Source organism: Spea bombifrons, chromosome 11 (assembly GCF_027358695.1).
Source record: "Spea bombifrons isolate aSpeBom1 chromosome 11, aSpeBom1.2.pri, whole genome shotgun sequence".
NCBI lineage: Eukaryota > Metazoa > Chordata > Amphibia > Anura > Pelobatidae > Spea > Spea bombifrons.
This window is the reverse complement of record NC_071097.1, coordinates 31,336,287-31,361,681: the sequence shown is the minus strand read 5'-3', so window position 1 is coordinate 31,361,681 and position 25,395 is coordinate 31,336,287. Positions and strand designations below refer to the sequence as shown.

General features: G+C 39.9%; 1 protein-coding gene across 3 annotated transcripts in view; it reads left to right on the top strand.

Annotated features, from left to right (window-relative positions):
* SH3PXD2A (SH3 and PX domains 2A) overlaps positions 1-25,395 on the top strand; it is a 125,059-nt gene that overhangs the window by 31,873 nt on the left and 67,791 nt on the right. For all 3 annotated transcript variants that reach the window (XM_053451166.1, XM_053451164.1, XM_053451165.1), the window contains exons 3-5: positions 8,237-8,312; positions 19,873-19,949; positions 21,278-21,369. In XM_053451166.1, coding sequence (XP_053307141.1) covers positions 8,237-8,312; positions 19,873-19,949; positions 21,278-21,369 — 245 coding nt within the window. The remainder of the gene's footprint in view (positions 1-8,236; positions 8,313-19,872; positions 19,950-21,277; positions 21,370-25,395) is intronic.

The window sequence follows — 25,395 nt, the reverse complement described above, 5'->3', positions numbered from 1 at the left end:
ATAATACAAATGTGTAATACGAGGCCTACCAAACAGGTGTAAGCCTGCTGCAAGAAACAGTGTATTGGCTGTACAATGTATACAAAAAACAAAAACATTTTTTGTTTTTTGTATACCTTATAACCTGCCCTAAATGCCCAAAACACAATGAGATTTAACATGTATAGATGGAGCCCTACTCGACTATCTTAAAAAGTTAAATAATAACCCAAAATTCGTAAAATAAAGTTTAATATCTTTATTATCTTTATTATTATTATTGTTATTATTTGCCAGTTTAATATGTAATTAAAGTTATTGTACTGCGACAGTGAGATCGGTTGAGCAGCGATTCACCTCACAGTGTATTCATTGTAAAATAATGTAAATTAAACCGTATAATAGACTTTTTCTGGTATTTATGTGTTTTAAAATGCAATTATCGTTGCTTACTTCTTGCTAACCCGGGTCACGTGTAGCAATAATTATCCACTCTCGTGCTGTCGTTTGGGTAATTTTGTTTGGGAATCACACCCGTAATACTTTATAAGGGAATCCAGCATCCGAAAGGCTACGGCACGTCCTTCCTATTACTAATATTTACTTTTTTCTGGCACCGCAGAAAGCCCTCCCTGACAGCTAAGACTTCAAAGGCTTTCTCCTACATGAAATCTGTTGTATGCCACTTAAACAAGTCTACAAAAAACATTCAGAGACATGATCAGATCACCATACATGTCAAATCACGGTCTGTTTTTTAACCCCTTCGCTCCTTCATGGTTTAAAAAAAAAAAAAATCCCATGACGTGAAACTCAATGGATTATTTTTCATTTTTACATGGTCATTTTTCTAAAGCTTACATTTTTTAATATGTCAAAGGCAAACAAAAACAAAAAACAGTAAAGATTTTTTAAGCACCTATACCTCTTTGTTGCAACCTCTTTACGTTGTAAATGTTCATGTAACGCAAATGAGGCCACATATGCAAATGGTAAACATTAATTTGCATGTGGAGCAGCACAGTGATGTCACACAGGGTAAATCCAACAGCAACTCCCTTATCCTAACTTTATTTGGTGCTAATTCCGCTCTGTGGCCACATCATAAATACTGTTATGGTTGTAGATATCTTAATACCCCAAAGGGTTAAACCAGCAAAATAAGTTGGACAAAATTTTGGTTTATTTCCCTAATGGGAGTAGGAGAGGGAAGATGAAAGCGGAAACTGAAGCCAAAATAAAGATATCTGTTACAGCTGTTGCCTTTTTAATTATATATATAATATATAATATATATATATATTATAATATATTATATATATTATAATATATATATATATTATAATATGTATATCTAGATATATAAATTATATATATATATATATATATATATATATATATATATATATATGTGTCTCATACGCGTAGAATGACCATTAAACAAGCGTTTGGCACAAGCCGTGTAACGGCTTTTTGGTAACCAGAAAGGTCTTGTTTTTTTTGTTTTGTATTAATTTCTCTTGACGATTCCCCACATTCCTCCCCCTTATAGAAGAGGGACCAGTGATATATGTATTGAACCCACCTGGATGCAGTTAGTCGGCATATGAAAGTAATACATCCATACGTGACCTAAGCGGGGTTTCCCGAGGATAGGGCCCGGAGCCGCCTACATCATCAACTTCCCAAAATATTAGAAGTGGGAAACATGCTAACAATTACAGCTTCTCTTTCCCCACCCCGTCGCTACTTATCATGCGAAATCCAAGGTTTATATTATCCTGATGTAGACAGTATAATAGAAAATAATTGTCCTGAGTCAGGTCTGTTTATATGAACTTGGCCAAGGTTAGCGGTAAATTATATAGAAACACAATTATATTCTGTATGTGTGGTATACGTGTATACAGGTTACAGTGCATATGCTATAGTGGAATTAAAATATTTTGTAGTGCAGTAACCATGGAAACCAATAGAATGGTACTGCTGATTCTACACCTTTTTGTGCTTATTATACATTATATTTTTTTAGCATCTGGCTTATAGTGTATCGTTCTATGAATGTTCATAATACTGTATATTGGCAGTATACTAAAATAATGTATTATCAATAAAACCAGTATTTGACATAAAAATGGAAATTCTGTAGGGGAACGTTAACATAATAAATATTGCCCCTTATGTAGTTCTATATGTCCTGCAAAGGTACATCGTCTTTGCTTCATAGAAACAAACTCCAGATACTTAGTACGTTGCTGGTTTGCCTTTAAAGTTGCTACTTAACTTTTGTAACTAAGTACAGAACTGGAAACATAATTCCTAAATGCCCCAAACCTCCCTGATTCATCATTTTTTTGCCAGGGACACTTAATTGTCACGTGACACAAAAGCTGTCGTTGATAGGTTGTTGCCATAGAAACTGAAAAAGCTTTTTAAACCTTTGTTGTTTTTTATGCGATTGAACTCGAGGAAAGAATACAACGACAAGTTTACTTCTTAACCTACTAGTGAGGGCCGTTAATGTTTTCTCTAAGTAGAATGTGACCTTTGATGTGGATGGTTGTTGGACCTCACTGTCCTACACAACACATGGATGGCTTCTGCTCTTCTGCAAGGCTTATGTTATGGCATGCGCTGCCCGTGCGTTGGCGTGCTGAAATCCAGGCTATGCAGCTACGCTATCCCGAGTAACGCTATGTTAGCTACCGGCAACATATGTCAGGGACGCGCCTTCACCCTGGAACGATGACCCACAGCCGAAATGCGTTCTTCTTACAATGTTCCTCCGTCTGCCTGCGGTCCTGCATTCCCACGAGGATACGGCAGTATAACTATTACACGGCCGGCTGCGTCTGTCCTTATACTGTAACAGATGAGGTTTCTTTTCTGGACGGTGCCGGATCACATCATCTGAAGTTATGGTTCATTTGGGTTTGGCTCGATCATGTTGCATTAAATCAATACGGTCTGCGGAACTAGCGTCGGACTCCCTGCCCTTTGTTACAAAGGTCTTGCGCAATCTCCGTTTCATTATGAATGTATTAAACGGATATAACCAGCTATAGTTTCGGAATCCCAGGGTATCAATGACAATTATGCTAAATTGCATATGGCGCGGCGCATAGTTGGTTTGTTGGGCTAGGGTTACTTTTGGGCTGGAAGCGTCAAGTGGTACAAGTTGCAGCTTTTTGGTTGTGATTTTCTGGCTGTTGGGTACAGTAGTATGACTTACTACAGCTCCTAGCACACTCAGTCAACCAAGAGTGAATTAAATGGGATTGAGCACTATGTTACATTTTTTATTTTATATAAAGGGCGCCAGCCGATAACTTTAAAACCAACGAGATACAATGCAGGCGTGCTATTACAGATGGAGGCAAAGGCCCTGCTCTTGTGAGCTTACAGCCTCTTAAAGAGGTCCTAAATACGTCTTGTTGGGAGGGATGATTCCCACTGACCCTTCTCTACAAGAGACTAAAGAACAATTCATTGTCTGTCTTGGGCTGAGGGTTATTTGAGTTTTTATCTACCGACTTCTTTCTATGATCTCATCATCGGCCGTATACTGCGTCTGAAAATAAGGTACTAATTAGCTTTTGGGCATAATGATGAACGTGCACTTGGGGTGGAATAATTGTCCCAACCTGCCCACACAGTAGACCCCCATATACATTTCGTATAGCCAGTGCATATCTCCTCTTATCTTGGTTTCCTTCACGCTTCTTCACATTTTTAACTTAAAAAAAAAATACTTCATTATTGGTTCATTTTTCCTCTTTTGTTGAGGTTTGGCTGAACTGTCTTATCACTGAAACGTCATTCATGTGTATTTTAAAGAAAAACAGAATTGCAGGCCAGCAGTTCAAAGACTTTTAAGGTAAGTTACAAAAAAATGTGCAAGTCGATGGCTTCTTTGTATCTGGAGCTTGTTTAAATCACATTTTTTTAATGCATTTTAATTGGGTACCATGTAACAAATTGCTTGCTTGTAAAGTGGTCCCATCATCTAAAAAAAAAGAAAGCGGAAAATACGGTAAACTTCTCATATATTACTCTATTGACTATTTTTATGACTTTTTCTTGAAAATATTTGTGTGAAAACATAGGGCTGTGAACTATTGGGATGTAAACATTTGTTATTCATTTAGCAAGTGATGTTGATTGCATTGGAAGTGTTGAACTCCTGGCCTCGGAAAGCCAAAAGCAAGCCAGACCATTTCCAAATCTCAGCTTAAACATAAGCGGTTCCGTAACAATTGTTGGCACCGATTAACTAATTAAATGTTTAACTAATTAAATATGGGATTCCTTGTATCAACGCGAGTTCTGCTGTAGATCACCCAAAACACGAGGGTCAAGGAGAGTGTCAACCACTGAAAGTCTACCCCATCTTATGGAATATTACCATGTGTATCGTCCATATGGTGGCTTCTGTAAATGGTTATTGTGAAGATGGATAAAGTATAATTTACAGATGTTTTTTTATGGTCTACTGATTAAAGATTAGATATTTTTAACTGAAGTCTAGCCTTATTTGATAAATGTTCCAATATAGTTTCCAGTCCAATTCAGCCGGTAAGTCTGCATTTTTGTTCTACCCTTTAAGTGGCGAAGATGTTACCAGACGAAATATTTAATACAGCGTGACTGAAGCTTATGGCAGATCGGTTTTGCTTCATCCATCAAGGTCCGCATCACATGAGACGAGATTTTATTGGACTTTTATTCACTTTTTTTGGAAAGCTGAAAAGCTTTTGTTGGCTCCTTGGCAGCCACTGAACGGCAAGGACCTTTTCGACTACTTTAGAATTGGTTTTCCAGTCATTTTCCAACGTAACCCCGTCCGTTTGTCAACTAGTAATTCTTACAAATTGAAGATGGTGAATTTTCTTGGAATTAAACCAAAATCTTAGTGGAAATAGATGCATATGTGCTATGCCACTATACTTAAACTTTAGCCGTTTTATCTTAGGATTGATTCAGTCGGGAGTTTTTGAATTGGTTTTAAACTGGTGTCCCCTCATTTTGTCTGTTGGGGTTACCCCTGGTTTCCAGTCTACTGCTTGCGGGCCATTTCCTTATTTTTTGCTCATTCCTTCAAGACCTGGTTTTGCCGTAACGAAAAGTGTTCTTTTTGATACAGCGGGTAAAGACGATATGGAAAACCCTAGTGGACTCAGATTCATTACAATGTATGTGGCTCGTCCAAATAGAAACCAAAGTCTTCTGCACATTCTTCTCTCCATAATATTCCACGCTCATTCGGCATTCCTCGTGGGGTTTCCTTACCCACTCTCATTTTGGTTATCTGGCTTATTCATTAATAGAACGTTGGGTCTACTTACCCAATTCAACCTCACCCAAGACTGATTAAGGGGTTATTTAGGTATCAATCTTTATATCAGGGGAAATGGGCAGACTAGATGGGCCGTCGTGTTCTACATTTCTACATTTTAACCCACACGTGACATCATGGAAGCCACGGGTAACACAAACAAGACATCCTAGAATTAAAGTGTCTATCACCGGCTAGCTGTGTGACTTTGGGCCGATGCTTGTTCTTAGGATGACGTAAAACATCGGACGACTACAGTATGCAGTCGAATCGTCACCGAGTAACATAGGTTTCTGGATTAAGTTGTAGATATGATTTGAGTTTATAGTTCCCTGAACTCCAGGGTCTTATTTAGCATTTCTTCTCTCTCGTTGTTGACAATAGAATGGGTGTTTTATCACTTTTACGTAAATAATGTTGGGTTGAAAGTTGTCTGGACTTTCTTTACGTTTCTAACAATTCCTACTTTGGCAGACTTTAGTGAAAACCTCTTAATGTAACCTCTTTCGTGTTATAGAGACGCTCCCTCAACTCACACGGTTCATTATTTATTTCTAATTTGATCAAAGTAAAGTTGAAATGTAACAGCGCAAACTATCAATAAACAGGATTCTAGTCCATCTAAACTAAAATAAATTATCAGGTACTGCATATTCTGGGTTATTTGTACAAATTATTCTTGATTCGTTTTATTAAAGGAGGGTCTATGCATACAACAGCCAGACAGTGTCTGTTTTTAAATATGGTTCCTTTCTGCGTGGGATTTAATATATATTCTGCACACAGATGTTAAAGCAAGGGATGGGATGATGACCTGTGGTTTACGGTACCGTATGGTAAATAGGCTACACCCTGAGCATTGGAGGCAGGAACCATCGGGATTTGTAAAGTAATCAAACTTTTTTAGTTGTGTTTGCAGATATTTATTTTTTTTAAGTAATGTTTTATGTTTGGGACATGTTTGTTTCTCAGTTTATTTAATAAAGGAGATCCGGCATTCCTGTGGCAGTAATACGAGCTTTGGATGGTCTCGAGAATTATTGAACCTATTTGTCCAGTTTATTACTGGTTAATTTTTAATTCATCTAAATATGATCACTTAGCTGTTTTCAGAATTGCAAAAGGGTTTTCTAACAATCAATTAGTCTTTTAAACTTAAACTTGGATTAGCAAGCACAGGAGTGATGGGAGTAAAAGGAGTGATGGGAGTGATAAAGGGCCATTGGAACACAGGAGTGATGGGAGTGATAAAGGGCCATTGGAACACAGGAGTGATGGGAGTGATAAAGGGCCATTGGAACACAGGAGTGATGGGCGTGATAAAAGGCCATTGGAACACAGGAGTGATGGGAGTGATAAAGGGGCATTGGAACACAGGAGTGATGGGAGTGATAAAGGGCCATTGGAACACAGGAGTGATGGGAGTGATAAAGGGCCATTGGAACACAGGAGTGATGGGAGTGATAAAGGGCCATTGGAACACAGGAGTGATAGGAGTGATAATGGGGCATTGGAACACAGGAGTAATGGGAGTGATAAAGGGGCATTGGAACACAGGAGTGATGGGAGTGATAATGGGGCATTGGAACACAGGAGTGATGGGAGTGATAAAGGGCCATTGGAACACAGGAGTGATGGGACTGATAAAGGGCCATTGGAACACAGGAGTGATGGGAGCGATAAAGGGCCTCTGTACACCCATTCCAGCTGCAGTAGTCATTTACAACATTAACACCGTCTGTGCTGGATTTCCTATGCATTCATGTTATTTTTATGGACAAAATTAGCTTTTCTCTCAGAAACGATTACAATTATGTTACATATATCCACCTCCATCTGTTTTGACTCCGACTTGGCTCCTCGATCTGTTGTGTTTGTTTTTAAGGAACTGCGTCATACTATGAAAGGAAGTTTTTTCTAGCTCTAAAGTGTGGAAATGATTCTACCCAATGTCCACCCCAAGGATACAAAAATACAGTTGAAAGTTCTTAGAAACATCATGGAGGTCTCTGTAAAAAAAAAAAAAAACACTTTTTCAATTGACATAACATCTGCTTCTGAAGTGAAAGCGAATTAGCTGGGTGGTCCAAGGTATTCAGCATTCAGCACAGGAGAGATCGCAAAGTACAGTGAAGGCTTTTCTTAAAAAGGACTTTAACAAGGAAACCAATCGTCGCCATAAATATGTCTTTAAGGTGTCAAGGAACCTCCCTGAATTACACCCATTCATATTAGTGAAAAAGTAACCTTTTTTTAAGTACAAAAAGGTAAATAGTTCCTTGAAAACAAAATTCTGCATGGATACATTTGAATGGCAAAATATTAGGAACATAGAATGTAGAATGTCGGTCGGGTTCTTAAATAAAGGGAAGGAAGGGGCCGTATATTCCTTTGGGGAGTGTGACCCCAGAAGAAAAGAAGAAGGGGCCCTGGTGTCCACCGTGGCCTTCCTTGTCATGCTTTCTTTCTTCTTCACGTTGGAGCCACTGACCTCGGAGCTTCTATAATAATAATAAAAAAATAAGCTATTGCGCCAGTTTGGTTTATTTAAGACCTGGATTATTCCTGGACCCAGCTGGAAGGGGACTGTGCGTTGAGAACACTTGCAGGTTGTATAGTTTTCCATCATTGACCGTCTTAAAGATGAGAACGACTCCTCTGCCCTCCATTCCTACACTCTCAGCTCCCGGACCTTTCCCCCCATCCTACTTCCCCACGTATACTTTACACGAAGGAGGGAATCCGGTCGATGGTGGCCCTAATAAAGCCTCCGAACTCCACCTAACGTCTCAGTTTGACCCAAATGGGGTGATACATTGACGTTATACTCTTAGATAATTTATAGTGTTTGTATATCGCATATACTTGTGTTTCTTTGGCTCTGTGAGTGTGTTTTGACGGTTTTTATTTGTTCTGTTTTAGATGCAAGTTTTGGACAAGTTCCCCATCGAAGCTGGACAGAAAGACCCAAAGCAGAGAATAATTCCATTCCTTCCAGGTAAGAGATACAACATAACACCCGTAATCATTATGTCTAGACACGGCATTCTGTAGTGTTCATTGTGTTTTAGGTAAGTAATAGTTATGGAATATAAGTATGTATGAAACAAGTATCATATACTTTGGATAAAGTTTGCTAAATTTGCTTGTGTCAGAATTTTCCATGCTATATTTTGTTGTCCTTCTTGTTCTTGGACGCTTTCTCCCGTGGGAAATACGCGACATTGGAGTTGGTTACACATAAAACAGCAGGCAGCAAGGGACACACATGAAACAGACCCCCTGCAGAGCTACATAAACTTCACAAATAGTTAACGATTGGGAGAAAAAAGAGCCGGAAGCTGCAGCATTCAAGGCCTTGGACCTGTTTACAGACGTGTGACCATATGGTCCCTTTAACTGGGACCATGTTTAAAAAAAGTGTCACCATTCTATATGCCTTTCTCATTTATACCCAATTATAGGCAATATGTGGTCATGTTGTTCTTGTACTAAAAAAATTACCTACAATGGGGCAATTCCAACATATTCAATTCTGTTGGACTGCAGTCCAACCCTTATGGCCACCAGCCAGTCTCTGAAATGCAACGTACTGGTGTCCAGGTGTGACAGAAGAGTAACACATAATGCTGGGTCCCCACAAGTATCCTGACTTTGTCTGTCTCTTGGATATCCCCGACTGGACCATGATCCCCACCGATACGCACGACAGTACCCGAAAACCAAGACTATCCAGTGAAAACCAGGACACTTGGGAGATATGCCATTGCCAGCATCAATGCACCCACGCCTGCGTTTTTATAGCACTATGCGTACATTTATAATGTGTATAAAATGACTGCTTCCAGAGTATCATAAAAATGCATTAAATCTCTAAATCACCATGGCAACCAATGACATGTTCCTGTTAAGTATCCTCTTTGCTGCAGAATTCTTCATTGTACATGATCTTATTGCAACATTTGCAACATTCTTTTTCTACCATATATATATATATATATATATATATAAATATATATACTGGTGTATGTATATATATATATATATATATCTATATATATATATGTAGATAGATATATATATATATATATATATATATATACTGACAAGTCACTCAAGTGAAAGAAAAAAATACTTAAATTAAAATATCGTAAAGCTAGCAATCTACTGAAATCAGAGCCAACCGCAGAATTCAGAATTACTTACTTCCCACGCCTTCAGAAATATATTACGTTTAATTCCAAGAAAGCTGGATATGATACTATTTTAATTTAATGTTACACTAACTCGCTACACCCTCTGTATACACAGAGCTAGAGGGGTCTTGTTAGGTGTGAAACTCTAGCGGGACTGTAACGCAATACGGGGCGAATAGAATGAGATCATCCGTGTTTTTCTTGGAGACAAGCAGGTTGGGACTTGTGCGGCTATGTCGATTCCCATGTGTTCGCTGATTAATGGCCTGAACATGTTACAGATAAGGAGATTATTTATTGCTCTGTAACTCGGTAACTTTGAGTTTTGTGAAACTGGCAAGAAAAAAAGGAAACTAGGAACATTTTGTTTGAGTAAGAAGGGACAGATACCAGTGAAAGGACGTCTGGTTAGATGTTTTATGGATTAAAACTAAGATTAATATCAAATTAATCAAATAAATATTTTAGAGTGTTTCCCAGCAGCTGGGGGAAAGTATTTCTGCTTGCACTGTAGACTTCCTTTTGGATCTTACAGCCCGTTATTGCTCAGAGTATGAAGAAAAAAGCAGTTGAATTCATAAGCAGTTGAATTTTGGCAAAATATGTAAATCTTACATAATCTTGCATATATATACACATGGATTACTTATTTCCCCAGTGAAGGTGGCCGAGAAAGTATTTAGTGAATTTTACAGGCATCAAGGCTGGTGATTGATAGCTTGATGTATTATTTGATAAAATAAGATTTGATAGGATAATAATGAGATACCGGGTAAATTTCGCACATGGGGTATATGCTCATCCATCGATATAACCCAAATAGTTTATTTAAAGATAGGAAAATACATCAAAAATTAGAATGTCCCAAGTTTGGAAATTCAGATGTAGGTCTACAAGTCCTGGCTTTGGCTTCATTGAATCAATTCTTGGCCATGATTTGCACTGGATGGGTTTACATTCTGGGGACTTCTACCCCCCAAAATCCATAGTGCCTCCTATGTTTTAAAAAATGTAAGGGAGGTTTTTAGGAAAGAATTATACAAAAATTGGTAGTCAATATCCATAGCGCCCAGAAAATAAGCAGGAATGGAAGGGGCAACTGTTAAGTCCCTTCTTTTTTGCCCTGCGCTACAACCCCCTAAAAGACGGCACTGTGGGAACCCTGTTACGTGGTGTAAGGGGTAATCAGCCCTGGTTTTATAGGCTCTCGGTGCAGTCAGAAATTAGGCACCTCCAGGAAGATTCACACCTCTGGAACACATGGAGCGCATTAAAAAGGAACAGGAGGCACGTATCAATGACGACAGCTTTACATCTTTACACATGGGTTCCAATAAGACCGGGGCGTAGATAAACCCAGACTTTGTGGAGGATGTCTTCAATCCATGGTATACCAGGAAGGAGACTTTTTTCCTATTGCGACCATGGAATTCTAGAGTACTAAGTGCTGGAGTATTCTTTCCAGGAACAAGGTATACGATAAACTTCTCTGGTCTTCTTCACTTGGACCATTAAGACACACAATGAAGAACAATAACATTCTTACTGACAGAAGATGGTTTCAGACAGCGAGGCAACTAGACAGATGTGCTTCCTACACTGACATACTTAAGAAGCCTTAATTAAAACTTCTAACGTAAACCTACATATGTTAACAATATTAACCGTGAGGTCGTCCAGAGGTCCAGGTCAGTACTAGTTTCGGCTAGGTCTGGGCTTCCGCAACACGGAAATATGTATGTGCTGTTGTGCTAGTTAGTGATTGGAGCAGGGCTAGCCAATCGTGGCTCTCCTTCCCCATGGAAGTCCAATAATGCTTAGCCAGCTATATGAATTTTGGTATGCTCTATAACAGGGGTGTCCAACCTGCGGCCCTCCAGCTGCTGCAGGACTACATCTCCAACAATGCTCAAGGGGCCCTTCAGCTAAGGGGCTGGCTGAGGAGTATGGGAGATGTAGTCCTAGAGCAGCTGGAGGGCCGCAGGTTGGACACCCCTTCTCTATAATCATCATGAAAGTTGCAGCACAACAGCAGCTAGATTTGGGTTGTTTGGGGGCTCTAATCAGTGTCTCGGAAAAAGTTAGAAACCCAATTGGGAGAGATTTTTATATCCTTAACCCTGGATGATCGCATCACTCCGTGCTTAATCTGTACGTCAGCCGGTAACATTGTAAAGGAAGAGAAACAGTAATTCCCGTGTTGCCTGATGGAGGAAGTGATTCAGACGGTACGCTAGGTGTGTGAAGGATATGAACAATACCCTGCCCATAGGCACCACCCAGATTTATATGACTGATGATCGCCTGCGTGCATCATTTACAATAAGGAAAATTAATATAGCTTTACATGGAGTCTTCGGTCAATGGTGATGCCTTTAATTGGGCCAACTTTCCAGGGGGTCTGGTGAGACCCCCCACTCACACGCCTGACAGTGGCAGCTTCAAGCAGCCAAAGCTGCAGAGCGAACAAACAGATTGACTTAAATCTGTAAAATATGTCAAAATAAACTAAATGTTTCAAAACGTAAGGGCTTTCCTAATATCGTTCCCATCGCAGTACTTGATTTGTCAGATCCTTGCATCATGTCAGATGGGGATCGCTGCTTTCATAAGTGTTGAAATCAAAGTATTTAGAACACTGGACATAGGAATGGAAATTTCCAACGTCTTGGCGTTTATCTTGCGATTAATCTGATGATTTACGACCTTGAAGGTTTCAGTCCATAATTCTAAAAAGGAGTATTTATTTCCAAGGGAAAAAAAAACAGTAGTTTTAAGCTACCTTACAGTAAATAGTAATATTCATCTCAAGCTTGTCATATCGAGATAAACTCTGATCTGTGTATACATAGTAGCTGCTTTAACTCCCTTATATCCAAGGAGATTGTCCATAAATATTATGGTAATAACGATTATTGAGATTGCGCAATCTGAGATAGCGAGGTCTTATTTTTTTGGACTGTGGCTAAAAGTGGTGAAAATACGAAAGGTGCCGATGCTCCTCCATACTATCTGTCCTCCCTGGGCTGCCTCATCTCCAAAAAAAACCCCCTACAGATCCAACCAAGGACAAATCTACCATGGTTAACTTCTTCATTAACCCCACCAACACACCAATTTTTCATTACAGTGCCGTAACTGTTTTAGGAATTGATTACAGCGTTTGGACAGAAATCTTGGCAGAATGTGTGTTTTCGCCTTTTAATGCTGAAAACTTGATTTGTTTTATTTAGCAGGCGTTGAGAGCACAGCGGGTCATTTAGTCTATGTCTCACTGTGCCGGCATTTATACCCACCGTCTGCCGTGTTGATCCTTTAGTCCTTGTGGTCAGGGATTATGGTAACTCGGGTCTTAATGAGATGCCTTCTCTAATGTCTGGTGCTTTGGGATTTGTTCTGGAAACATGTCAGTCATTCAGTTAGACCCAGAAAAAAGTTAATTTTCTACTAGCCGGCATTATAAGTCTTAATGTTTCTTATGGGCTTGCTCATCTCATCAGGTGTGGAACTACAGACAGTGTTCCTCTACAACCTTCGAGGAGAATCATACCCAACGCTTACCGCATCATCCCACCATGACCTGGTCCACTTCCATCAGTCACCTCGGGCTTTAAGAAATGTATCTATGTATATCAGAGGTGATTATAAGGATATCTTTGATGTCATTTGGTCAGCCAGTTTCTTAGTAAATAAACATTATCCAAACCCATTACCTCTCTCTCTGCTGAAAGTGGTTTTAGAATCAAACTGTATCCTTTTCAAAGAGATTTCAAGGCAAGTTCTTTTGGTTTAAGGTGCAGCAGATGAATAGAGTAAGAGTGTATAAGCTCTTGTACCACTCCGGATGCATTTTACGAGAGGAGGATTAGCAGAGGAACAGTTTGCAATAAGTCTGGACCCTGTAATTAGGCATGGCGTTTAAGATCTTGTGCTGGCGTGGACACATCCCCACCTCTTCCACACGAGGCAGACCCTACAGAAAGTAAAGTCTTCATTCGTACTGAATGTCCGTTTCACCACAGAAAACAAAGTTCCTTGATGTTCCCTCTTCCTGGTTGAGTGAACGCCATGCCTTCGACAGACCTCAAAGAAGGAGATGCTCATTATTATTGGAAACGGTCCATTCTGCCTTGAACGTAGTGGTTGGAAACATCTTCCGTTGACGCAGGCAAGCCTAAAACATGATGCACGCTGATCCGTGTGTCTGTGTTATCACTCTGTGTTTGGTTTGGAAGCATGGAGAAAAGCTAGTGTTTCTACTATACTATACTCTGCCAAAGATGCAGCACAACAATATTTCCTTAATCTGTACTTTTTTTGGAGGGCAATTACGGAGGATTGCAGGGCATGCACTCAAAATGTGACTTCTGTGTAAAACCTTAGCAGAACCAAATCCATAAAAATGATATCAACTGCAGTATTTTTGGTCACAGTCGACCTCTGATTACCGCTGTTTACTCCTTTGGCATTTATTGGGTTAAACCATGAAGTTTTTTATCTCTCTGTTTATTTACGAGTGGAAATTCAGTTTCCCACAGATTGGGAAGAGCAGCTTGTGGGAAGCTGTTTTGTTATTTTTTTGGTTGTTCTTAATAAGTGCCTTACACATCTCAAGAGAATCACCGCTTAACCATCAGGTCCTCTCTCAGCTCGGCAGATGTTTTGCTTCCAAGATCCAACATGAGATATTTTTTTTTTATTCTTAGAGAACATTGGTGAATGCACTAAAATAAGGCAATCCAGTATTTTTTCTAAAAAATCTGAGCAGCTTTTCAGTAAGAAGCGCTGCTCATTCTACCGCTTAGCGGCTTGCAGGTGACTCCTGATGGTCAACGGCACCGGGTTTCCTCAGCATGCACATGCAATGTTGCCGTGTGCATGTGCGGGCATTGGGAGCATGCGTTCTTTGTTAGCAAATGGGTACACCAAGCCTGGGCTGGCGCCACCTATAGGCAAGGTAGGTGCTGCTTGGAGTGCAGATCTGCTGGGGGCACAATGTCCCAGGCACCTTCATTCAAGGACAATGTAGCGTCCCGGAATGAGTCTCTCTCTACCTTCTCCCCGACCATTTCCCTGTTCTGTCTCCTTTCTCTCAGCTCCGCTTCTATGGAGTCATGCTGTACCACCATCAGTGCCTGGCTATTTTTCAGGTCTTGATGCCCATAATTCCACTGAAGAGTAACATTAATGGTACAGCATTAAAGGACATGAAAGAGCATGGGATGAGTTGGAACGCCGATAGCGAGCCAGGCCTTCTCGCATAGAAACATTCCAAAATCTTGTGTGAGGCCTTCCCAGAGGAGTGGAGGCTTTTATAGCCTCAAAGGAGGGGGGGGGGTCAATATAAATGCCCATTTCTGAATGGGATGTTCAACAAGATTATATAGGTGTGATGGTCAAGAGGGCACCTACTTTTGGTCATATGGCATATGTTGATATGTATATTTTAGAGCCAATTTTGCCAAAACCACTTTGTAGGCATTGCTTAGTAGTGTGGTCTGAAATGGGTAGAGCCACAGTCAGAACACTTGCCTGGTCTGATACCTGTTATTATGACCAGTTACAAATGCATGAGTGGCGTTATTTTTGGACCTACTTACTACTAACGCTCAGTAGCATTTAGATACGTGGAGTGATGGCTGCTGAAGAGCTGGAATTAATCTAAAACGGAAGAGACATTTTTCCAACGATCGCTTTCTCTGTGTGATAAGGATGCAATATCGTGCCTAAGAAAACGAAACACTTGCTCACACGCACTTGCGAGTTGTTTTTATATCCAATAGATGGTGCGAAGACAATGCCACAAAAAGTTAAGAGGGGGCAGCTGGACATGGCGCTTCGTGCCAACTCTACTTACACATTTATTTATCTGCCCTTCCCCCTGTGCTGGTTTTGGCTCACACATTTTTCAACAACGTCCTTAAGCTGATTTTATGCAAACAATGGAAGTAACTCTTATCCAGTTTCACAGTTCTATCTACTTTTGCAGTTAAAAAAAGGGACCAAAAAAACTATTGTAATTTATTTGTAACATTTAAGCAAATGAGTACAAGAAAACGTTTTATTAAAGTTGTTCTGTTGTCTGCTGTACTTGAATAGAACACTTTTGTAACTAAATGTAGCTTTAGAAACAATTATTTAGAATTTCTCTTTTAATCCCCAAAATTTCCCCGGATACACCTAGTCTCTTTCTCATTTTAGTTCTATTTAAATATTTGTATTTTTTTTCAACTAATGCAGACATTGGTGGAGATTTCTAATTTATTGTTTTTTTTGTTTTTTTTTAATATGAGGGGAATGTAATACTATAAATCATCATATATAATATAATATATATATAATAAATAATATAATATATATATAATATAATATATGTAATACTATATATATATATATCAGACCAAGAATGATTCGGAAGGATTTTTTATTTCATTTTTGGTCAGTTTGTTTTCGGATAACGAATTTTATTTCCGGACCTTCCGGTTCAGACAACATTTTTTTTGCGAAAGTGCTGGTTAACAGAGCTGATACTGGGGAGAAGCGCCGAAGACAGAAGACATTATTTCCTAATTTTTTGAGTTTTGATTTTAAGCTTTCATTGTACTTTTGAGTCAGTGGGTTGTACCCCTTTTTTTACGATGCATTTATGCTATTCCTATATGATACATAAGCGCGCTGCAGAAGCGATTATATTGTAGTTTAACAAGACATTCTTCTGGCTCCGCAAGTCTCAGTTGACTTCAGAATAACATGAGATGAATCCACAGTGTTAGAACATTCTACCCCTGATAGAATGTTTTCGAATAACATTCTAGAGCTTCGAAAAGGACAGATATAAAAACTCTGTGTAGTGAACCAGTAATTATGTTTTATAAAGATTTCTTTTCGCTGTAAAGTTCTTTTTCTTTAATTTGAATGAATTCGCAAGAACAGGTCCGTGGGCCGAGCCGTTCTTGGCAGACCCCAAAAATATTAAATCATTTTTTATCAAAAATGGTTTTGTTTCGTGTTTGTGTAATCGATGTGACTTGCGGTGAATGGATTTCGGAGAAACCAATCCTTCCCCACAGGATGCTGAGCGTTGGCCGGTACCCCCTCGGAGTCTCATTGAATAGCTAACAGAAGAACACTGAGTCGCTTCTTTTTTGGAGACCGGTAAACGGGACACTTCTTATATTTGCCAGTTGGATGGAGCTTCATGTTTAGAAGAACACAAAGAACGTCAGTGTTTTCTCTGCTGGGCTGTTTGGATACTGTGGTCCAATGTGGTTCTCTTTCCCATGGTCATGAATAAGACTGAGACCAGATCTGCTGAACCTGGACTTCATCGTTATTTTTCTGGTCAGTTTACAGCGCCGGTCATCCAGCAGAAAATGGCAGCTTTATGCTTCTGTTTACCACCCACCAGGCAAAAATAAAAACAATATTTTCCCAAGCTGATGAAATATATAAATTCCAAAGCCAACTGCCTCTGTGTGAGGTTACTAATAATTTTTAGAATAGTAATAATGCTCGAGTGATGCATAACTGTTGTTCTTCAATGAAACCCATTGGGTGGATTTTAGCGATCGCCATTTTGTCTGACATAGAATTTTCCAACAACTGGTTGAACAAATATATAAAGGGTTAACCACTAACCACGTGAACAGATGCAAAACCAATAATTCTAACTGAGGTGGTGTAAGTTGATGTGCACCTACTGGCACCTCGGACTCTAAATGGGCATGAATTTGACTTGCGGAAGCCCCCTTACCCCCTAAAAATAAAAGCCATCTATGGGCAAAGTTCTCTGAAAGTATGGCTGAGCTGGCCCTGCATAATGTATAGTTCAGTCATTGATGTGAATTTCAAACAACCTGATTTAAATATGCTTTATACAGGGCTGTCCAAGCTATTAGTGGGACAAATTTTTATTTGGATTGGCTCTAAAGTGATGTCAGTGGGATAAAAACTACCACTTTCCTTATTTCCTTGTTTAGGCGTTTAGCCATATATTAGTGAGAAATATTATTATGGAATATGCATAGGTAGGAGCTTCCAAGGGTAGGTTACTTGGCGCGTTTCCACTTTTAGAAGAGTTTGCGAGGAGGCGGAGCTAGTTGTACATGGGGTGGAGCTAAGCACGCATAGGGGTGGGGCTATTCCCAGACAGTCTTAAGTGATAGGGGTAGGAAGGGAAGTTGGTGGGGGAGTAGTTGTGGCCAAACACGACTCACTTCCCTGGAGAGAGGTGAAAGTAACCTGGGGAGCAGGGGAAGCAGCGCTTCACCAGTAAACACTGGTTCAAACCGGAAACTTTCCCAGGCATTTCAGTATGTCGTCAATGTACCTAATCACTCCTCCTCAAAATAGGGCAAAACTTTAAATTCTATAGGTTTTGAAGATATAACTACACTTTTTGCTTCTGCCCAAACCCTAATTATTAATATTATATATATTTTAATCGTTAATAGGGATTTTCATGAAAATTTGGAAATCATTATTATTTTTCATAGAGAAGTCATTTCAACAGAAAATCTTGTGGCGTAAGAGAAGTCAGAGTTCAACTGCTTGGCTATGCCAGAACGTGTAATACTAAGCTATCATTGTATGGCTATCCAGGAATGCAAGTCCCGTTAATTTATTTATTCCACTCAAAAAGTGCCCCAGTCTATAGACGGGGTTTTATGATGACATCAATAATGTATATCTATATCTAGTTCATTTTGATTTATAGGGGTCAGTGGCATGATAGCCAGACAGGTTTTTAAAGAAAGAGTCCTTGTAGTTATTGAATACAGCTTTTATTACTTGGTATTTCTGAAACAAAACAAGCGTCCATTGTGTATTCAGAGATTTTTCTTATTGCCTTGTAAAGGCCTGGAATCCCCTAAGGATAATTAGGATTTAAATGCTTAATTTTCTGGGCTAAAAACGTCAAATCTTAGTATACAAAGTTTGTTTTTTATGTGTTCTTTACCTTTCTTTTAATATATGCAATTGGATGTTTTTTAACGACTGAACAGAACATGACTTTTGCCTAAAGAGTGTAAAAAAAAGGAGGTTAAAGGGACAGATTGCAGTCTCTGAGACCCCCACTAAAGCGCTACGTTATGAGTATGCATACTTTAAAAAATAAATAAAAATACTTAAGGAGAAGCTTCAGCTCCCCTTCCTCTCCATATTCCTCACATTGAATATATCGCATGCAAGGAGATATGAAAATAGCATGAGGTGGGGTAAGGGGCAAATGTATGTGGGGGGGGGGATTCTGCAGAATGCCCCTAACCCTTTGCATTGAGGACATCCTGGAAATTTAAAGGGACCTCTCGGGATTTAAGTGCATACGATGGCTGGAGTGTCCCTTTAAAGCAGGGGCTTCCAACCTGCGGCCCTCCAGCTGCTGCAGGCCGGAATTTCATGGAGCTATATAAAACAATAAATAATAAAAAATAATAATCTCCCATCCTCCTCAGCCAGCCCCTTAGCTGAAAGAGCATTATGGGAGATGTAGTCCTGCAGCAGCTGGAGGGCCGCAGGTTGGACGCCCCTGCTTTAAAGCCTAGAAGCCTATGGTATACCCTGACTAGCAGATCACCGAAGGCAATTTATTATCGAAACAATGAGTTCCATTGTAACAGGAAGTGACGTCTCTCATGGTTTCCATGGTGAGAGAAGAAGTGAACTGCAGCACAGATACCTAAATTATTTCCTGCAGCTATTCAAAAAATGAAATTAGATTTCTTGTGAAAAGAAAACATTTACACATTAATCAGGGAATTTAAATTACAACAGCAAAATCTGATGACAAGGAAGAGAAACCCTGCGGCCATTATCTGCTAACTCCTTGTTAGGCGCTTGATATCACCCACAAGCAACATATGTGTCTTTATAAATGTATAAAATGTATTTATGTGGGTTGGGGCAGGTAGTGCCCCCAGCCCACCATGACATTGGGGTCTTCTTCCTCCACTGAAGGTCTTCTGTCAAGAGAATATGAGATCCTTTCCCAAGGCCCATGTGATGGATGAGAGTTGCCAATATTTTGCCCATAATAAAGCTGCCTAGGGTCCCCCTGGACTTGCTAAGCCGAAGCCTAGTGGGCCATGGCCATACAACACCAATGCCCGGGCTGCATGGTTTTGTCTTTCTAGGTAATGAGAGAAGCGTGGTACATCTTCCAAAGTTAAATATTGACTGCCATTTGGGAGCACAGACCTCCCATATGAGGTCAACTATATATATATGTTAGGGTTCAGGTGCCTATCTGCAGTAACCTCTAATTGCAAAATTGTAGTTGTACTGGAATGATTTTCTGACATTTCCTACGTTATTTTGTTAATTTATAATTATATATTTTCATTTTTTTTCTCCTTTTTAAAGGGAAGATTTTGTTTCGGAGGAGCCACATTCGTGATGTTGCTGTCAAGAGACTGAAGCCGATCGATGAATACTGCAGGGTGAGTATTGGTGCAAAAAAGATTGGATTGGTGGCAGTTTGACGTTAGGGAACGTTCGAGGTAAAAGTCCCGTTGGCCGGTTACTGTAGCAATTTGCAGACCGTGAGATTAAAAATACGTTTATCGGGCAGTTTAATTGAATTCATGCATACGATTTGTATTGGAACTAATTACGATCAAATGTATCCCGTGCCTGGAGGGGTTCAAAAAAAAATCCGATGATTAAAATCTCTTCTATCAATGGTTCAGATAATTAGTGCAATGTGTCAATTCTCATTAAAATACGTTTTGTGGCGTGACAGGTCCACTTTTATTCTAAAATAGCTTAAAGGATAATATATCCAAAGTAAGCAAGTAAACGAATGGAATGCTAAATCATTACAGATATCTGTGGCTGCTGGCCAGTAATCCAATATTCCATCTAAGTATTCACTTGCGGGAGTTGAGCGGTGTTATCAGGTTGCCTTAACGTTCTTTGTTGTGTGTCCTCGTATTAACTTCGGAGCGTAGCTATGTCATGTTCCACATGTGGACCGCTAAATATTATTAAAGCAGTTTTTCAGCCTTTTTCACGTTAAATCCACTTCCTTAGTCATCAACGTTTGAAAATGAGACTTCTCCCATATTTTACTCTTCCCCAGACGTCCTCACATAATAGGTTATGAGCATCAGCAGCGTAAGTTGCATTAGAAAGCCTTAGGTATTGATGAAAGCGATCTGAGGTCTCATCCATCAGTATCCAGGAGGCAGGCGATCAGTAGGGTCAGGTAACATATAGCAAGATGTATCAGATGGAGCGCTCCCTTAGCAGGGCTCCTGAAATAAGTAAGATTATCGTGGGGAACATGTGTGTGGCTGAGAGTGATGTGTGTATGTTTGTCCTGTTTGCTGAGAGTACTTTGTGCATTAGTTTGGTTGAGATTGTGTGTGTGTGTGTGTGTGTGTGTACGTGAATATGACCGAGATTGGCTTCTGTGGCTAAGTGGTCAGTGTGAGTGTGTGTGCGGCAGAGTGCGGTCTGCATGGCTAAGAGTGGTCAGTGTGTTTGACTTTGTGTTAGTTTGGACGAGTGGTCGGTATGAGGGTGGTCAGTATGTTTGTGTTTGCATGAGTGTAGGAAGCGTGGTCCGTATGAGTTCGGTTAAGTGGGACTGAGTGTTTGTCGAGTGATATATTTCATATAATAGCACCCTCCTCTTTGGGGCAAAATACAAGCAGTTGCCTCCTGTAAAGCAGACCCTGCTTTGCCTCTTTAAGCGTCTGTGTGTTGGTGTTTGAGGTTCCTGGGTCCGTGGTGCCGTTACAAGTTGGTTTTCTTTCTTTTCCAGGCACTGGTGAAGTTGCCAGCTCATATATCACAGTGTGAAGACGTTCTTAGGTTCTTCGAGGCGCGTCCCGAGGATCTGGATCCTCCAAAAGAGTATGTGCCGGATTTTTACGTCTTTCTATATATTTAATGTACACGTGCATCGAAGTCTGTTTTGCAGCACCGACCTGTCATTGGCTGATGATGTATCACATGAGAAGCATTCCGCTGAAAAATTACGAAAGGATAATTTTAAATGACTACAAATGAGGATTTCTGGGAAGGGTTGGAGATTTAGCAGTGAGGGACTAATCTTACTGATATGATTAAAATTAAATTCAGCAGAATAGGTGGAACTGCGCCCTCAAAGGCACCAATGGGCCAAATGTCTCTAATTATTTAATTTAATTAGACAAAAGTCTCCTACGTGGCAGATCCAATTAAGAACATCAGATATCGTACTGAGCGTCTTCAATGGAGCCAAACATCGTTCAATATTCTAGCTTGGCCAAAACTCTAACCAAAAAGACTACGGCCTTGATACTAGAAATGTTGTAATGTGATATCTGAGTTTCACTTGACGTATTTAAACCGTTTCTCTAATGATCAGATAGAGCTAATCTGTTGATTCAGCGTTTCATGTGACAGTGAAGTCATTTTACAGCCCTGCGGAATAGGACGGTCATATATAAATCAACAAATAATCATTTTAAAAAGTTGATATAGTGATCGCGTATGTTCAGATGTTCCAATGCTGGCAGTATATAACAATGTGCAAGATTTAAGAGAATCCCCCGCGTATTTGCATCTATTTCGTCGTTTTGGAAAAATAACCCAAGCTTTTTTCCCTACCATCGCTTGTCAATGTGGTTGGAAATTTTGTCCAAGTACCGAAGGGTTAATGGGAGGTTTTTTTTGGTGAGATTTATCTTTTTTTTTTCTAAACCAGAATACAAGACAGATTAAAATAGCGGGTTTTCTTCGGCGTTTGTCTCATGTCCTCCCGCGTATCTGGTAGAAATCAAACACTTGCTTCCTGGACGTCTAAATGAAGACAGGAAGGGTCCAAAGTTTATCAAACATGCTAAGTATGTTTTTTCCTTCTTGAAGGATTGTCAATGGACAGCCATTGTTCTGAAACAATACCGTATGTGTACGTCGGTTTAAATAAATAGTACCGGTACAACCAGCCGTCTAAAACCATTCCACATAGACCTGAAATATATGCAAACTGCTGATAACTCGCGAGCGTTTAAAGACCCAGTAAGCCGTATCATCATAAAATGTGCTGATTTAGTTTTTTTCACGTGCCATTATTATATATATATATATATATTTTTCACGGGAATAAACAAAAAGACCACAGAGAATAATTTGATGACACTCGGCAAAAGAATTCCAGGCTTTCAATGACCAACACATTTGTCAAAGTAACTATGGACAGAGAGAGAGGTCCATCTGGACAGCGTCCGGAGATAAAAAGATGAATCACTTCATAGATAACAAACTTCTTGACATGCAGATGTATCAGTAACTTAAAGCAGAACGTTGAGCTTCTCCGCTTCTTCCCACCACCCGTCTTTTGCTGATATTGCCAGAGAGTCGTCTTCTCCTTTAGATTGTGTTCAGTGGTGGCTGAGTCTCCACTTGCTTGTGAATTATCAATCTATCGAAGCTTTGGTCTTAATGGGAATTTCACAGATAGCCGTAAAAAAAGCGCTTTCAAGTGAAGGCAAAGATTAAAAAGTCATCGCTTGCATCTAGAGTTACTTGGACAGAGAGAGTTTGGATCTCATGGATTATTTTCTCCAATTTACTCTCGAATGCTTTATTATCAGGCAAAATATTGCAGTAACACGATCGTCATTCTTTTAGATTGTTTAGTTATTGTAATATTCGTCAACATTCTGAAAACAGGGCTGTTTAATTGGGTCGGTAACTCTCAGCCTGTGGTCTACTCGTTGAGATTAAAGAAATGTTACTTTTGGATTAAGCATGAGACAATGTATTGTCTTCTCCTCACACATGGACCAATAAAAGTTATATTTGGTTGAAATCTAAAGTTTTGATGCCTTCTCTTTGCTATAAGTGTTGAGCAGGCTTGTCCTCTGGCGAGATGATCTCCATCGCTTGTGGTAGAGTTAAAGCTTAGCATCGTCCACGTGTGGCGTGGATACCTCTGATGGTTGAGATCTCTGTTTCTCGAACAAGATGTGATTTTGTTTTAATGACCAGAGCAGTTAACCGTCCAGACATTTATGTTCGGGTGGAGTGCAGGCACAAATAAATAAATAAAGAAGCTTGGAGCTCTTCAGGTAGGATGAGAGCTCGTAGGAGAACATTTCATAACTGTATGCGGCCCATAGTTCTGAAGTGAGACTATAGAACCAAATGCAAAATAATTTCAAATGATTCCACTAGAAGAAAGTTCTAGTTGTTCGAACTTTGAAACGGTTAATGTATCAGTGTCGGAATTTTGTTCCTTCTTTATAAAACAGGACCTATTCTTCAGCTTGGAATATCAGATGCAGAGTAGGTTAGCGGAATGGCTGGGTCAGCCCGATGCCGAGTTTGAGAGGCTCCGTGTTCCAGAGGTCAGGAGAAGTGGGTGTTCTGCAAAGTACGGCAGATAAATGGAGGCTTTCATGCATCCCCTTTGCATGTTCCAGATGTGGCATTTGAATTCGGAGGTGGGGAGCTGGCAGAGCGTATCGCCGAAGAACGATGCTTTGTGATGTCTCTAAATTATAAAATACGATACTTTTAAAATAGGTTCCTTTAGGGTATTGGGCAGGGTAAGTAAACAGTCTGCCGTAAATGTTTTTGTATTATAATTTCGCAGGGAAGAATGGTCCTCTGTGCTACATCTTTGGTGTATTTTTTTTTACAGTAAATAATATCCTCTGTATATTCACCTATGAACGTTTGTAACAAAATTGAAAGCCGATTATCCGTTGTACAAAACCTTCTTTTGCCATGAAACCATATGAAGCTAACGGGGCCCCGGGCAAAGTCATGATGGGAGCCTTGTGATATGTATCGTGTACTCTTATCATGTCAACAAGAATTTTTTGAACTCCATTTCTAAGAATTTACTAATTTTGGAACTTAACTCCTATGGTGGCAGATAGATTTTTCCTAGTTTCCTCTATCTGTAACAAGGCCAGCCTATGCTCCCTAGGCAAACCATAACAATAGCGCCCCCTATGGCATGGGCTTTCCCAAACATAGGGAACAACCTCATTGTGGCCCCCCTACCAGCTGTGCATCCTAGGACTACCTGCATTGGTGGCCACCCTAAGATCAGGTCCAACAAGGCGATGGTCAAGTCCACCACCTGCTTTGATGTCACACACATGCTCGGAGTTAATCATATTAATCAGTTAATAATATTTTTATTAATGAAACTGCTTTGGGGAAGAGCTGGTTAACATGTTATCTCTCTGTTTGACTATAATGACTGACACGATATCCAGCAGCCCATAGAGGATGCCGCGGTCTCTATTGCTGGAAAGCAGCAGGTTAACTGGTCTCACAACAGGGGGGGTTTCTTTTTGCAATTCTAATGACAGATCCTCTGGAGCCCGGCGAGGGGATGCCTTGCTTCTGGGATCCCCGCTATGCAATGGCACAGTGTGATACCGAATGCCGGGTTCAAGAACACAGCTGGGTGTTACCCGGAGAGAAGTTAACTTAAGGATATGTGTTCTTGGAAAGGAACAGCCATCAGATGTTTGGCGGAGAACACTCTTCTCGGGGATGCCTCCTGAATATACTTATCTCATATCTAATAAAATACATTATAAATGTATGAAAAAAGAAAAACATGTGTAGTTATCTTTTGAGCTTTGTAAATTAAAATTATGATTTTAACATCCATAGTGTAAGGATTCCCTTTAAAGTTAGCAATGGTGTTGGAGTTCTTGCATAGAGACCGGACAGTAACAATGTATCGCTGAGAATAAGAGTAGACAGGCGGATAGGTGTGCGTCGGGCTTTGGAAATGCCCACCACCTCAAGTTTAGAACATTCCCAGACACCTCAGTCTGAGATGAAACACCAAATTTATGTGTATGAAGTGTGGTTGTGGGATCTGGTATACAAATGTAAGGGTTGGACTGTAGAGTTTGGTATGTCTGT